The sequence below is a fragment of the Cydia splendana genome, chromosome 8, assembly GCF_910591565.1.
Source record: "Cydia splendana chromosome 8, ilCydSple1.2, whole genome shotgun sequence".
In the NCBI taxonomy this organism is placed as follows: domain Eukaryota; kingdom Metazoa; phylum Arthropoda; class Insecta; order Lepidoptera; family Tortricidae; genus Cydia; species Cydia splendana.
The window spans coordinates 1,164,439-1,181,818 of NC_085967.1; the positions used below are offsets into that span (position 1 = coordinate 1,164,439).

Sequence of the window (17,380 nt, forward strand, 5' to 3'; positions counted from 1 at the left end):
AATTTTATTTTATTCGTGATATTTCAGTTGTATTCTTGTTTTTCAAATCATTTATGTGACTGTTATAAAAAGCTGCCTACAATCTTTAGTCAGGGGACCATTCCAACTCGATTATGAACTCTATCCCTACGGTATAGAATTTAAAATCACTTAGCGATTATCTTCACATGAATCGCATACGTCAGCATGTATCTCTATCACACTAACCAGCCTTGCGGGTTAGAAAAGGATGGATGATGACATATTACTACTAATCAACAGAGGCTTTTTCAATTTGCAATTAGTACAGTCAAGGAATTTAATTTCAGTACCATTTCTTACCTTGTCACAGTGACAATACATATGGAGGTCGCTAGGGAGCTCATACTATTGTACTGCGATAAGGTACGTAATGGTACTTACATTAAATTCCTTGACCGTACGTACAATGTCAATTTTATTATGGTATCAACCGATTGTATTTTTTGTAAGGATCAAATGTTTGTATGAGACCAAAGATTTAAGCAGCAGGTTTATGTTTCGTATCTTTTTGTACGAAGTAATTCTCTTAAAAGTAGCTCCAGCAGCTGTTCTCATGGGTATACAACGTTCAAGCTACTTCCAAGAGAATCACACTGTAGAAAGAGATTGACATACAAATGATTTTTCATTCAAATGAGTGGAATCGATTGATACCATTTAATTTCATTTCAACATAATTAATTTACATTATAAAAAATAGTTTCTCGATATTGCATGATTATCAAAATACATGTTCATGATTTATCGAAGTGATTTCCAAGTATTTGTCTAGAGTGATATCTGTAAAACAGGGTTGCCCAATCTTTTTGCGTTGCGTTTTCATGTCTCTTTATTCTTTATAAGTAATCCATTTTGTTTTCTTGTAGTTTCGGTACTGTTATCTTTAAAAGTGGAGGGTCATCCTAAGGGTTGGGAACTCCTGCCATTACTTAGCTATAATGGTATAAAGCTCTTAAAGCGAGTCTTACGCTAGCTATAAAATATTATAGGAAGGGTCTTTAGTGCAACACGATAATCTCTACAATCCGTTGGAAATTTTAAATGTGAGTTATACTATAACATATTTTCACATTTCAGGACCTTTACAATTTTTAGTGCGCTTTTGATATGCTTATTACGTAAATTGAATCAAATAGGATCGAAGGTTGTAAACCTCTGGCTTGATATCTTTTTGATCGTAAAAATATATTTTTAATGCTGCTAAAGAATACAATTTAAATAGCGAAACTGTCTCTATCCCCGTATTCTTCGTATATAATATAGTTATCTAACACAGGAAAGATCAAGGTAAATTTTCTGTTATAAATTCAACATTACGCAAAATCAGTTAATCACCTGTGTTAGACCTTTCAGATATTTAAAGGTACATAGAGACTAATATATCTCAACAAAATCTGGTTTTGTACTTCTGATTATGTATAGAGAAATTTAGCCCTGCCAGCCAGAGCTCCACAACCATCGGTCCAAGATTTTTCATTGTTTCGTTGTATTCAGTGCGCTCACTTGTAAACTCAAACATAACATGTTTGTTGTGAATCGTTCCATACCCGTGGTGTTCATTCGTCGTCGTAGCGCTCCTCGGCCTCGGTGGCGGTCTCGGCGGGCGGGAGGGGCTGCTCGGGCGCGGGCGGGGCGGGCGGGGAGGGCGGGGGGGACGCGGCGCGGGGGACGGCGGCTGCGGGGGCGGCTGAACATGGAATGGACACAGTTTAGGACATTGTGTGTAATTGTGTATACTGTGTTTTCTAGGATGTCCGAATGATCATTAAGAACTTATCTTTAACAGCTTGAAACTAACGGAAACAAGTAACAAGATAATCCGCACAAACAGCCACGGAAATAAGGCTCAAGTCATATTTACTGCACTGGGCATTAAAAACAGTCAAGGCCCATTACCACACGCCGCACCGGCCGTCTAGATAACGGCCAAAACAACTCTGCATCTACACGGCATTTGCGATGACAAAATGTAGCAATATCATCATTAATGTCAAATTCCTATAAAAATACGACGTTTATAATGAGATTTGCTCACTTTATACTATACAAATCGGTACAAAATTAGCTTAGATGGACTTTATCTAGGTGTGATCCGATCGCAATAAATTATTAATGAAATTTTTATTTCACACAAATTTCAAAGGATAACAAATTGTCACAATAAAGTTCCAATTTGCTTTGTAAAGACAATTTAAACTTACCAGCGACGGCATTACTGTTGTTACCGGCAGGCGTAGGTGTCTGACTGTCGGCGCGGGGTTTCTTGGCGGCCGGGTCACCGGACGCCTCCTCCACTTGCGCCGGGCACTCCAAGTGCACCATGTGAAATACCTTCGAAATAAGCCATTATTGCATATAAAACTAGTAGTTTACTCTAAACAATAGTTATTTGTACAACAAGAGATCAAAGTTTGATATTTCTTCGAGTGCTTATTTTGAGTCCCGTGCAAGCGAAAGATTCTATAATAGATTCACGAGCGTAGCGAGTGAATCTAATTTAGAATCTTGAGCGTAGTAAGGGATTCAAAAGCGCACGAGATGTAAATAACTTTGATGTCGTGTAGTACACAAAATTTTTCACCCTAAGCAGTGAGAACATACCTAGAGGGACAGAGATAATAGAACCCAAGTATATCGAACTTGTATTAGACCCCGCATGTTGAAATGACATTAGACTATAAAGGTCACTTGAATGTGAGACACACTCAGTGAGCAAAGTACCCTTGTTCGAACTGCTGAGGTGAAAAAATACTTTACGCATTAATAAATAACACCATTAATCTCCAGGCCAATCCTCCTCCTGTTCGAACTTTAAAATTGTGTTTATTTTGGTTTCATTTGATTTGCACCTCTAGTTGACCTTAAGATCTCACTCAGCCGTTGAAATTGGGGAAAAAATAGAATTGAGAACCTCCTAAAGAAAGAAATCTAGAAGTCAGTTAGTCAAAACACAGTAATAAACACATAAATAAGTACCTCGTTAACTGAATTGTTGGTTCCGACGACGCGAATAATGGATACTGGACGCGGAGAGAAGTAGATCACCTGCCACGATCTATAATAAATTAATATACTTATAGATCGAACTATTCAATGCATACTTAGAACAGGATCGGTTCAACTTGTCTCACCGGTCTGTAATTTTAATAAAAATTTGTACAAACAAAAGCAAGATGATCTCCTAGTAAAATGGCTAACAAAAATGTCATTTTAGTTTTATATGTGTATTTCAATGAGTGTAGGTACAAGTTGTCAAAAGGGTCGAGAACGCGCACATGACAATTTTCAAGTTACAATATATGTAGGTATAGATAAAACGGTGTCCACTTACTACCAGATGAGCTGAATGCTCGTTTCTCACAAGTTTGGTATAACATCATACCTAGCGGCGTCTCTGGTGCGGTCACAGACGGTCTCCCAGTCCCAGTAGTTGACGCTGGTCTCCACGTAGTACGAGTAGTGGCGGTAGTCGCAGTCCCACAGCAGCAGGCGGATGGAGGAGAGCAGGTAGGGCTGCGCCAGCTGGACTACGATGGCGCCGGAGCCGAGCTGGTGGCACGTGTAGCCCTGCTCCCAGTCGTAGTGCTCCGTGTCGCCGTTTAGGAGCGCGTTGCGGGAACGGCTGGGAAACAAAAAGCTTTTGTAAGTAAAACCTCAATTAAATTAATTAGAAATGAACCTCTAAAAAGACAACATTGATGAACAAAACATACATTTAGGACCAAGTAATATCAATCATTTTAGGGTGGTATGCCACCTGTCCAATACAGGCCATAGTATAGTTGCGCAGCGCTGCGGAACGGACGCCTGCTCGCGCTTGCGCCACCTAGCAGTCATCTGTCGTAGTAGACGCGTTTTGGTAGAGAGTGACCTTCTGTACCTAGTACTATTATTTATTGTGGTTGCGTGCGAAAAGCGGCTGCCTTGCCTTTTTGGTAGTGACCTTGTCTACGATACGTCTTCTTGGCACTTGTTTTCTCCTTTAGCGGAAGAAGAATTTTTTGATATGTGGGTAGTTCCATGTAAAATCACGTTCGGTATCGTCTATCTATACATGTGCCTAAGTTATAAATGATGATAGTAACCGACTGACCTGATGCCCTCAATGACGACGGCGGATAGCTCGACAGTAGCCACGTTGTGTAGAGGCCGCACGAGGCCGTTACTTAAAGGAGGCACGCGCGCTGTGTGCATTGCTTCTAGGGCCACTGCGTGGAAAACCTGAAAAAAAAAAACATGCAATAATCACTTTGTCTCTACCTTGGTGTTTCTTTTTAAAATGAAAGTGAGGTTTCAAAGTGAGCCACATGGATGTTTCTTGTATTTAAAATAAATCATTCCACACCCTGCACGAATTAAAGCATGAGATCATTATTAGAAAAACATAGATAGCAGTTATTTTTAAACACAATTACTATTGAATAAAGCGGATAGAAATATAATAAGGAGGTGAGTAGACCTAGACCGCGACGTCACTATATTAGTTTTCATATAAATTCCATATTAGCAAATCGTTTTGCCAGTTCTAAAAAGAAACTGATTTGACTAGTAGGGAAATACCCTATTTAGATTTAAAAAAAAACGCTAGGCGATTCTACAACAATAAAAGATAATAGAGTTTTGAATTTTGAAAATTAAGGAAGATGTTCAAATTTCTACTACACAGGAACCTCAAAAACTGATCAAATAAACATTTTAAGATGAAAAAATTGACTCTTTTTCTATTGAGAACACTAAATTTTCTTATTTACTTGCATACTTACTTCTTGATATTTTGTAACAACAAATTCTAATCTCAGTTTAACACGAATATTTAACTCCTCATAAAAGATTTCTGCGTGGCAGTGGCGCAGCCGGTAGGATATAAACCAATACTCCAAGGTACTCTTATTTCAATATAAACCTACCTTGTTGGCAGTATTGCTGGTGCCCACTATCTTGATATACTGGACCACTCTGGCCGGGAAGTACAGGTTCTGCCACGAGCGACAGTAGTACTTGCTGTGCTCGATCACTCGCACCCAGTCTCTCTACTACCTAACCTACCTTGTTGACAGTATTGCTGGTGCCCACTATCTTGATATACTGGACCACCCTGGCCGGGAAGTACAGGTTCTGCCACGAGCGACAGTAGTACTTGCTGTGCTCGATCACTCGCACCCAGTCTCTCTACTACCTAACCTACCTTGTTGACAGTATTGCTGGTGCCCACTATCTTGATATACTGGACCACCCTGGCCGGGAAGTACAGGTTCTGCCACGAGCGACAGTAGTACTTGCTGTGCTCGATCACTCGCACCCAGTCTCTCTACTACCTAACCTACCTTGTTGACAGTATTGCTGGTGCCCACTATCTTGATATACTGGACCACTCTGGCCGGGAAGTACAGGTTCTGCCACGAGCGACAGTAGTACTTGCTGTGCTCGATCACTCGCACCCAGTCTTTCTGGTCCACTGATACTTCTATGAAGTATGCGTATGATCTGCGAAAAATAAGAGATTGTTAGACAAATTTACTGTTGAAGTAAACTGTCACATGCACCATATTTTATACGTTCTTCCAGAAGATTGTAGATAAGTGAGTGAGATTTTACTAATGCATGACCATGTTAAGTCAATGGCTCCGTGCGTTTAATCAGTCAGTACAGGGTCTCAAAAGTAACTAGCTGATAAACTTTTATGGTCTTAGGGTCGGTTGCACCAAACTGTTCGTATCGTTAAAGAGTTCGCTAAATTTTTATGTATGGAAAGTTTCATAGTAAAGTGCCGGGGCGCGCCGGCTGACGTTGATCAGTCTGTCAAATGTGGTTGGTGCAACTGGCCCTTAATCCATTGAAGTTGATGAAAACATTTTGTAAATAATAGTGGCTCTACAAAAAAAGGTTGGAGACCACTGATCTAGCTGCCGGTAGCGAGGATAAGCGTACATATCGACAAATGCCAATCGAAAAGTAAAAATATATCGGAATACCTATACGAGATGAAAGATGCATCATGTAGATGATATTTACGTTTTTTTGGCATTTCATATAATAAATTGTAACTTGGCTAGATCCCAGAGCGTATGGGAGAACAGACCTGTTATCTCTGTCCCACAGCAACAGCCTCAAATGGTTCAGGATGGTCGGGGCCGGGAGTCGAACTAGTATCCCCGGGTTGTTGGGGTCATCGCTGATAGTATGTCGGGTGTATCCTCGCTCCATATCGTAGTTTTCGCAATCGCCATCTAGGAGCGCTGAGCGCATGTCGCCGGCGATGACGCGAGCCCCTCGTTTTAGTGTTGCCACGTTTTCTTCGGGAACTGTAAGAAAAACAAAATTGAAACATCCTACCTTACCGTAGGCCAATCTAAGTACATTAGTGAACTTTTGGACCGTAAGTCAGCAATAGATTTGTATAATAACGTTCTTGATAAAACGCGGGAGGTGGCTAACCGAGATGTAGGTATAATGAAACCTCGTGAAAGTCAGCTGCCGGTCCGTCGGTGGACTAAAGATCGGTGCCCACCCAAATACATGTAGAAAATAGTACATTATTGTCGAGGCTCGGAAGTAGCTACTTGCAGGCTGAGGATTCGTTTTAAACGGACGACCTTGGGAGTCCGTTTAATTGAATCCGAAGCCAGCAAGTAGCCTTCCAGCCGAGTCATATATAGTGCTTTTCTCAAAAATGGTGCAAGAAATATAAATACCATAGAAATATTTTACAAAAGCAACTTTCTTACGTATATATTTTCACAGAAAAAAGTAGAAACAATTGAAAAAATTAGCTTTGCCGCCTTTTTATTTTTTTAATAAAAAAATAGAAGTGTATTTTTCTGCCGAAAATACGCCAACCTATTTGAGACAGCTAAATAGTCGCGGTACTAATCATCTGTTTGGCTGTTTAATGGGCCTGTGCCTTCATTTGATATGGCCATTTCAAATTTTAAAAAGTTTGGAACTCGACAAATAATGGAATTTGTATGCAACATTGCAGTCCCAAAATCGAGACTGCAATGTTTTTAACTTTTTAATTTTTGACTGACCATAAACTACGCGCTTCGCAACCTATTTTTTAAACGGCAAAGTCGACTTTGCCGTCCATTTTTGAGAAAAAGACATTTCTTACCGACTGAAGTTAGGGCAGTTAGGCCTTATATAAGGACTTACGTAATAATCCACGGTGACGTAGGTCTGTGCTGCGGGTTCGAGTCTTATCGTGTATGGCGTCAAGCAACATGTCGGGGGTTACGGGCGCAAATGGTCGAACAACTCGCAGTAGTTCTTCAAGACTCATGAGCGTAAGACGCACGCATTTTAGGATCTTCTCCTGTTGGGAATAGAAACTAATTTAGAATGTTCATTTTTCGAATATGAATATAATATCCTCGAGGAGAGTTTAAATTACAAAGTCAACGCAATTAAAAGTTTACATGTGTCGCATATTTCAAACAAAAACCAAATAAGGTAAGGGAAAAAATGCGAAAAATGTGCATTGTACCAGGCGTGGATCACTCCGCGATTTCGTTGCGTTGCTACAAGTACATGCGGCCCACGCCAATTTTGGTGTCTAGCACTAGTAGTTGCCGCGCACCGCTACGGAACGGACGCCTGCTCGCGCTTGCGCCACCTTGCGGTCATATCAGTCGTAATAGACCCGTTTTGTTAGAGAGTGAACCTTCTGTACCTAGTACTATTATTTATTCTGTGATTGTGCTGACAAAAATTTGCCATTGGAGTATACATAGGGACCACTGCAAGGTTGTCTCGCAAGGGAGGTACGCGGCATCTGGCAGTCTAATTTTGGGAAGTAATATGGCAAGTATTTTTTTTATTACCACTTGTGCCTGTCCACTCTCAGACTTGACCCATTGCTGGTTGGCCTCGAACCACTTGCAGACCGCCTTGAAGATGTCCACCTCGGGTGCGAAGAATGAGTCTCGCTCTAGAAGACCTTGTAGTGCCTCCTGTTTATAAATAATATATTATGCCATAATCTTGCAGTCCTCACATTTTGCTTAGTGAGAGAGTGAGACGCAATGCACATTGGACCAAGAAATTGAACAGGTGGAATACTAACCTAAGACAATAATGCTAACATTACAATAAGTCATAAAACTCATAAAGGTCAATTTTGGTTAACAAAAACAAAAAGCAAAGCAAGTAGGAAAGAGGACCCTGGCAAAGGCCGGGAAAACGCTAGGTAGAAGAAGAAAAACATATAGCAGTGTTGGTATGTTAGAACTTAGAAATTGTTAAAAAAGAGTTAGGGCTAGTAATAGTCACTCCAATGTTGTTCGTTGTTCCTCTAATCTAATTAACTGTTTGAAAAAAGTACAGTTGGCGATAAAAGGTCTTATCAAAATGAAGTTTTTGACAGAAAAAATATGAATACTTACAACAGATAACTGTAAGAAGGAGTCATGTTGAAGGACCTCTGTGGCATTTCTGTCTAAGAAGTTGTAACAGTAGTCCATTAACGCGTCAAGGCCGTAGAGTCTGCACCAGGAAAAATAATTTCAATATTTTGTGACGTTTTCAACCAAAAGGTAAAGGCACATTGTCGGTTGTAGATAAGGTTGATTTCAAATGAAGCCTATACGGAAATAGCGCCTTATTAACAATCGACATTTTGGTTGAAAATGGCACATTTTGTTAGTAAACAGAACTTACAGACGGGCGTGAAGTATAGAGTAACTGTTGAAGAAAATTAAACAATCAACATCAAAATCAGTGTTTATACAGAATATACCACAAGGGTATCCAGACACACGATACAATATTAGAAAATAAATAATTATACAACAATAACTACCTAGTTTGAATTTCTTCGCTGATTATTATTATTTATTTATTATTATTTATTTATTTTCATAAGACACAGTACAAATGTTTTACATTGAAATAGGACTGCCAAACTGCAAAACAGTTTGATGGCAGTTAGTAAAGCTCTTGATATACATGTTTGTGTCAGTTAAATATTTATAAACATGCTGTATTATTTTAACTTAATAACTAAGCATGCAAATTTAAATCTAGTTATTCTATTATAGGCCTTCAGGGCCAGCAAAGACGGGTCCACTTTTATAAGTTTCCATAATAAGTTGACCCCTCTCTACTGTTCCTGTGGGCAAATATCTATTAAATATTTCTTAACACTTGTTCTAAAGGTATGTGGGCTTATCTCTTTAGCAAATAGTTTTTCTGGAAGTGCATTAAATATTTTAGGTACCAAATATTGAAACGTCCGCTCTCCATAGTAATTAATGGGAGTAAAATTTTCTAAGAATAGTTTAGGTTTTCTTCTTGTCACTTTATCTTTATTCTGTGTTTTACATGGAAATGACTTTGTACTATAATTATGAGATGCTACAAATAACTTAAATTTTTCATTTACGGGTAGAATATTACACAATCTAAACAGCTGATCATAATCTTTGTTACAAGTTTTTTTCTGTTTAGGATTAACTAATAATTTTAAATACCGAATCTGTAGCTTTCTAATCATATCTAGTTGTGTTTTAAATGTACGACCATATGCTATTAATCCATAATCTATGTGTGATTCCACTAGGGCAAAGTAAAGTGTTCGCATGGTTTTACGATTTACATATTTTTTAAGTTGTTGGAAAGTTACGTAAATATATCTCAATTTGTTACATAATGCTTGTACTTGTAATTTCCAGTTAAATGTCCTGTCTATTATTAACCCTAAATATTTATATGATTCAACAAACTCAATTATGTTACAGTTACAGTTGTCTTTTAGTTTATGTAAGCAGTCGTATGTGTGCCCTATAATATTATAATGTTTACATTTTTTCTGATAATGTGTAGACGATATGTGCATAGCTTTTGTTTTAGACATATTTATAATGATACCGTTGTCATGTGACCATTTTATTATGTTTTCTAAATCCGATTGTATACACTGTTCTATTTTTTGCTGATCTTTGTCTGCGTAAAATATACACATATCGTCTGCATACATATACATACTACAATTTTCTACTATACTACCAATACTGTTTACGTGCATTATATAGCCTATTGGCCCATATACAGAACCGGTTGGCACGCCGCCTGTTATCAGCGCTTCGTCGCCGCGCACCTTTAAGATCTCAGTTATCATTTTGCGGTTAGTTAGGTATTGTTTAAACCAGTCGTTAACCAAGCCGCGAATGCCACACTCGAACATAGCTTTTAAAAGCACACTGTGTTCGAGTGTGTCAAAAGCTTTTTTTAAATCAATAAAAATGGCAACTACGTGATTTTTTTCGTTTGACTTATGACATATATCGTCTGAAAATTGCGCTAATGCTGTAGCAGTACTTTTATGTTTCCTAAAGCCGTGCTGATTTATTGATAGTATGTTATATTGTTCTAGGTACTCCGTTATTTGCGTGAGGATAGTTTTTTCGACAATTTTATTTATAACAGATAATATCGCAATTGGCCTGTAATTAGAGTAATTCATATGACAACCGCTTTTGTATATAGGTCTAATGATCGAGTATTTTAAGTCATCCGGGTACGATGACCTTTCGACACACAAGTTAATGAATCTAGCTAGAATTGGGCTAATTTTTTCCTTGACAAATTTAATATCTTGCACTCTAATCTCATCGTATCCGGGCGACTTTTCCATTGACAGGCAATCTATGATTTTCTCTATTTCTTTATGTGATATTTTTTTAAATCTAAAGGATAGTGTACAGTCATTGACATACTCAGCCCTGTTCAAAAAAGTTACATCGCATTGGTGCTTAATATTTTCTATTTCTTGTGTGAAGGTTTTAGTGAAATTATTACATATCGAATATATATCATTGTTTCTGCCCAAATATTGTATTATTGTTTTATCTATGTTATTGGATTTTTTACCTATCCATGTGTTTATGTTTCCATGTGTTGATGAATGCAGTTTTCCTCGCGATGATTTATTTATTTATTTTGTACGAAAATTCGGGGAAAAATCATTGGTACGAGCCTCGCGCATTTCCGCTAACCCACCAGTGCTCGAGCAGCTTTTAAAGTAAGTAAGTAATCATTTATTGTCAGATTTATTGTTAGACACGGCTAATTTAGATAACTCAATTCAACCTTCAAAAATTTCATTTTTATCTGACCCGCTCAAGTAAGTGCTCATTGATGCAAAGTAGCAAACAACTTTTGCGTCGTCCACGGAAGTCAGTTTAGGAGTCTACCTCTACCTACCTGGCGGCATCCAGTACGGAGCACACGTTGCGCAGGGCTAACACCTGTCGCAAGTAGTCTGATATGGCGGCCTCTAGCTCCTGGAAGTCGAACTGGTGGGCCAGTCCTAACATGTCGAGCACTGTGTCTTCACGGAGGTTTGAGAGTCCCATGTGGCCTGAAATAGAATAAGGTAATAAGAAATATGAAATCGTCATTCGTCATAAGTCCTTAAACTTATCGGAAAAAGAATGAACCCCATACTTTGGTTCGAAGACTGCGTTAGGTGAACGACCCCGTGGGTGTAAATTGTACCTTTAAAGAGCTAATAAAACCGGTATATTTAAGTCTGAAAATGGGAAAGATATTCCTGCAGGTTAAGTAGTTAGAGGCATCAAAATAAATGTGTTTCGCAAAGTTTCTATTTGGGCCGAACTATTATTAATAATAACATTTTAATACCATTCACTAACCTGAGTAGACATAGCGTAGTAGTGCCTTAAAGGCCTGAAGTGGTGCTTGTAGCTCTACCTCGGCCTGAAAAATAATGCATAGGTAAGTATTTGAAATTTGTATTTGAACATGAGGAGAATATTTGTCAAGTTACATGACCATAACCAGGCGTGGTTCACTCCGCGATTTCTTCGCGTCGCTACAAGTACATGTGGCCCACACCAATTTTGGTATCTAGCCATAGTAGTTGCCGCGCACCGCTACGGAACGGACGCCTGCTCGCGGTCATATCTGTCGTAATAGACGCGTTTTGTTACAGAGTGAACCTTCTGTACCTAGTACTATTATTTATTCTGTGCCATAATGCATATTTTTAAACCTTGAGGATAGTGTGTACGGTGGCTCAGTGTACCTGGTTGGCCTCCCTCATGCCGCCGTACAGCAGGGCTCGGAAGTAGTCGCTGCTGGCAGCCAGGATGACCTTATGGGCGGGGATCCTCTGACCTTCCACAATCAGGGTCACATCGGAGTATTCGGAGGAGAGGCATAGTGAGCCAATGTGTTCGGAGAGGTGACCTAAAAGTACCAATGGTTAGTGGTCAAAATGGGGTGTTAAAATCTGGCATAAGACATTCACGTCATAAAAGTTGTGGTATTATTATTACTGATTTGATAAAAAAAAAAATATTTTGTATCATCAGCTTATTATTATTATTTATTTTAATATCACAGCAGTTATTTAGCACTTTTCAAAATGGAACAACCAAGGAATAGATCATGGAGCAATTTTTAAAATGCAAAAGAAAAATTGTGTACCAGAAAATCACAAGTTCGAGTCTTGCCAAAAACAGTGAATTTTCCATTTTCCCTTTAATCGAAAAAAATGTAGTTAACTTGATAGAAATTAGTGAAATAAAACAATTTAAATGGTTTATATCATACTGTTCTACATACTCAGTCACTCACATCACCCTTTCACACACTAGTTGTTTTATTTCATTAATAACTATTGTAGTAATCATATATAATATGTTCTTACTGATATGTTCAATGTCCCCAACCCGCGTGCTGGGTGTGTTGTTCACAGTCATGTACTGGTGCTGGCTGCTCATCTTCTCTCTCTAACCGCCACCTGTTAGAGCTACAAACAAACAAATATTATACTAGGGCTGACCTTCATCTCTACTTAAAAAAAACCGGACAAGTGCGAATCGGACTCGCCCACCGAGGGTTCCGTACTCTTTCGTATTGCTCCGAGCAATTTTTTGGGTTGGCACAACTTGACGTCCCTTTGTGTGCATGACCACAGATAAGATAATGACTTGAATTTAGACAACCCTAAATAGCTGAAAGGGATAGTGCCATACATTAGAAAGGAACAACATGATTTTTCCCTGAATCACTGTCAAATTTTGGTTTTTCAGTTAATAACACAATTTTAAAGATAAATTTTATTTTTCCGCACAAATATAATAACAGTTTAACAGTAAAATTTGATTAATATAAAACATAATTATAGTAACATTCTAAATACAATGATGATCATGATCAAATATCATGCTAATTTCCAATAATAATTGATTACAACAACAGCACCTATATCATATAATAAATTATTAAAATCCATCAAATATAAACCTTGTTTACCTAAAATAATTAATACCTCTTGGACTCGTAAATATCGTAAAGTGGTAAAAACTCAATTAACAATTATTTGATGCACATATTCAAGCAAAAAGGGCAATAAAAACATTAAGTAAGAAGATTATATGAATTTGAATTATGCATATACAAATAATAATTACCAATAGACCAATACTATCACAATTCTAACATCAAATGTAGAATAGAAAATTAATAGAGTTCAGCCATTTACGAGGATATTGCAAAGGTAAGCTAGATAGTTGAACAAGTATTAGTCTTTGCTATGTAGAAATAATATTGCACTCACAAATGATGTCACGGTATTCCTTGGGGCTATTAGAAAGTTTTACTTCTTTTAGCACCAGATTTATAATATGTATTTTTGTTTTAACATGCACGGAACATATATATGTATTTCATTTAACTGTAACGAAAACTATTTTCCTCATTACAAAAATATATCGCAGAAAAACGCAAACAACGCAGTTGACATTTCTGACAATTTTGACATTCAACTGCACAGCTGTTTAAGCAACTGGTGGAGGACGATATGGTTGATGCGGTGATTGCTTTCAACGCAAGGCGTTTTAAAACATTACTCAAACTGCTCTGTATTTAAGCAAAATTTAATTTTACAATAAAAACATTTACATTAAAAAAGTTTGCATCAATCTATGAATCCGCTTATCAGAAACATAATATTGCAAAAAAGCTAAATTTAACAAGAACTTTTCTTTCTTCTTTTTATTTTCACCTACTACAGCGGGAAAAGGAAAGGCATGGTGGAAATCGGATATCCGGTCATTGATGTACCAAAATTGTTAATTAAAATTTTGAGGAAATTGTATTTACATCTAATTGTTGACAATAATGTTTTAAGTTTTTTGTATCAATTAAAGTAAAGTTACAGTTTAAACTTCAACAGAATATTTTTCAATACTTTAAGTCTATAAATAGCATAGCAACAACATTGAAACGAACTTTCGGTTATATATTATTTTATTTATTTACAAAATTTAACACCAATTACTACAACAACGTGCCTGTTAAGATACGATTACTTCAAATTGTCGTATATTCATTAAAATATGATTACGTTTATTTTTTTATGATAATACCTATCGAGTGAATGTTCGATAATCTGTTGATTTTTTTTTAGAACAATCGGGCGCGAAAGCTTCGTCATGGAAATGCCTCCTTGTTATTGGTGGAATATTTCGCAAATACCAACCTAACGAATTTAGTAATTTTGGCTATGTTGTCAGAAATATTACTTCTCACCAGTTGTGTGCCAGGCAGGTAAATATCGTCGCTTCGTTCTACATTATTTATTTATATTTAATTGTTTTCAATACGATAATGATGTTGTAATAGTTAGAATAATCCTAATAATTGTAGTCTTTATATTGCAAGATTTATCATTGAGTAACAAACTGTCGCTTCAATATTTGCTGAACTTTTCTGAGGAAGGTTGTGGATCTGCAAAAGTAGCTGCACAATAATTGATATAGTGCGATACTCCCGAAAGAAAAATTCGTGTTTACGAATAAAGTGTAAGAAGTTGTTGGTGTTTATTTATTTTATTGTGCATATTTTACTTTACCAATTTTCACAAATAACTTTGTCGTCACACGTTTTTAGCCTTCGAAGTCGGTGGAGCGTCGAGATGATTTTTCACCTAACAATATTTTATTTTTATGTACGTTGCAGGTCGTCAATAATGAATCGTAAAAGATAGCCGAACGTCTGTAATGCGTTCGCAAACAATCTCGATGCCGAGAAATGGAGAGACAGCAGTGTAATCCACTTCAAAACTTTGACGATTCGAAAAGTGAGATTTTGAAAAAAAGATTACTTAAATCGAGCAGCGCTCCCGCCTGCAACAATCTAGCTCCGACCGCTTCGCAGCACAATGTGCTGCTGAATACTTTGCGCGTGAGTGGTGTTATTCTTGTCGAAAGTGATAAATAAATTTGTGATTGATGACGTTTGTGACGTAGTGTTTTTATTTGTAGACGCCGATATCAAGCAGCATGATCGTGTCTTCGGTGGGTAGCGGGCAGGGCTCGCTGCCGCTGCAGCACGGGCTGATGACGCACTCGCTGGCGCCGGTGAAGCTGCACCCCAATCCCGCGCCGTACCCTCTCCAGCTGTCCACGGTGCACGTCCCGGTACAGATCCCCGGCACGAGCGCCAACATCAACGTGCCCGTCCAGCTGTCTGGACCAAGCAGTAGTGTACCTTTGCAAATAGCCCCCGTCAGTCTTCCAATACAAGTGTCCGGGACTACCAGTGTGCCAGTTCAGTTGCCAGCGGGAGACACTATCAATGTTCCTCTGCAAATCCCTGGCGCTAATCAGAACATACAACTTGGGGCTCCGGGTATGCAATCCATGCCAATTTTGCAAAGCTCTAGTCAGCCAATGAGTTCTATTATACATGTGCATATGGGATCTCATCCTAGGTCTAACAGCATGGATAATGGTAGTGATATGACAGTGACAAGTACTTCGCAGTTACAAACTGTAACTTCAGGAGCTCAAGTGCAAATGGGGAACAATTCTACAGTTGTGCAGATTCCGAGTTCAGTTAATAACTCAATACAGTTAGCGCTTCCTAATTCGGTCAGTTCGGGAGCTGTGCAGCTGAGAGGGGCCACGAGGAATGTGCCTCATGTGGTTTACATCCAGACTCCGCAAGGTCTAAAGCCAGTCACAAGCACTGATGTCATCAGCCAAGCCAGCACCAGTGGAAATCCTCCACAGATCATAGTCAGGAGACCTGTAAGTAATTTATTTATTGTAGTAACTGTATGGCTATCATAACAGTGTTTTATTCAAGGCAAAGAGAAGTATTATAAAATATCTATGCCATAAATAAAATTCCACTGTATTCTTAGTGTAAATATTATTCATGATATTTACCATAAGAAACCTGCCTGTTTTTGAAATTTGTTATTCCTTTTATATGATTCATGAAATTCATACCTTTTTCATGCTATAAGTATATGATACATACATAATATAATTTATAATTTTAAATAAAGCAAAAGTGAAGATAATGGCAGTGTAATTAGAATTCATTAGTTTTAATCAGATAATAAGAAAATTTGCATTTTAAGATACAGATTTTTTGGTAATAACTTTTTTAATCGTTTTTTGTTTTATTAACAAGTTGAAATTTGTTTTAACAATTCATTGTTACTCAATGTATGATTTGATTTAACAGTATCATAACATAATTATGTAAAAAAATTAGGAATAATCAGGGTAAACTACCAATTACTAAATCAAGATATACCTAAGATTGATGCCCTATTTGGGCCAAACAAGCCTAAATGGCAGCATTTATTAATTATGACTGAGAATGTGTATAGGTTCGCTGGTACAGTGCGATGGCGATATTGACCGTGATGTGAAAAACCGGATTAGCACAGGATGGATGAAATGGCGACAGGTCACGGGAACCATTTGCGACGCCCGAATGCCTCTTCGATTGAAGGGTAAAATTTATAAAACCATCATAAGACCTGTCGTCATGTATGGATCGGAGTGTTGGGCCCTAAAGGTGACGGATGAAAAGAGGTTGCATGTAGCGGAGATGAGAATGTTAAGATGGATGTGTGGTGTGACAAGAATGGATAGGATAAGGAATGAGTATATAAGAGGAAGCCTAAAAGTTGCACCTATAGTAGAAAAAGTAAGAGCGAATCGCCTAGCGTGGTACGGGCATGTGATGCGGAGGGATGAAAGTCATGTGACGAAAAAGGTATTACGAATGAATGTGGAGGGAAGTAATGGGAGAGGAAGACCGAGAAAAGGGTGGATGGACTGTGTGAGAGATGATATGAAGCGAACGCAAGTGAATGATGAGATGACGGGCGAGAGAGAGGTATGGAAGAAAAAGACATGCTGCGCCGACCCCAAATGAATGGGATAAGGGCAAGCGAATGATGAATGTGTATAGGTATTGGTATGGGCATGAGAGTTGAAGTCACGCACACAACAACAAAATCATGTAATGACAAGGAGATTTTGAAATATGTATTCTTTGGTGGGTGTGGAAAGAGAAAAGTCGAGGAATG

At 38.1% G+C, this 17,380-nt stretch overlaps 2 protein-coding genes across 2 annotated transcripts in view; one reads left to right on the forward strand and one right to left on the reverse strand.

The window, feature by feature from the left end:
• Positions 1–636: 636 nt before the first annotated feature.
• Positions 637–13,788, reverse strand: LOC134792608 (BTB/POZ domain-containing protein 9). Its single transcript, XM_063763841.1, has 15 exons — positions 13,604–13,788; positions 12,692–12,793; positions 12,065–12,228; positions 11,673–11,736; positions 11,221–11,377; positions 8,403–8,502; positions 7,842–7,970; positions 7,174–7,333; positions 6,101–6,323; positions 5,346–5,505; positions 4,115–4,242; positions 3,404–3,643; positions 2,998–3,076; positions 2,223–2,352; positions 637–1,708 (listed from the first exon to the last, which is right to left on the reverse strand). The coding sequence occupies exons 2-15, from the start codon at positions 12,762–12,764 to the stop codon at positions 1,578–1,580; spliced, it is 1,938 nt and encodes a 645-aa protein (XP_063619911.1). The 5' UTR covers positions 12,765–12,793; positions 13,604–13,788; the 3' UTR covers positions 637–1,577.
• A 594-nt stretch (positions 13,789–14,382) lies between these two features.
• LOC134793085 (uncharacterized) overlaps positions 14,383–17,380 on the forward strand; it is a 29,274-nt gene continuing 26,276 nt past the window's right edge. Inside the window, exons 1-3 of the mRNA XM_063764610.1 lie at positions 14,383–14,595; positions 15,007–15,231; positions 15,312–16,079. Coding sequence (XP_063620680.1) covers positions 15,079–15,231; positions 15,312–16,079 — 921 coding nt within the window. The 5' untranslated portion in view covers positions 14,383–14,595; positions 15,007–15,078. The remainder of the gene's footprint in view (positions 14,596–15,006; positions 15,232–15,311; positions 16,080–17,380) is intronic.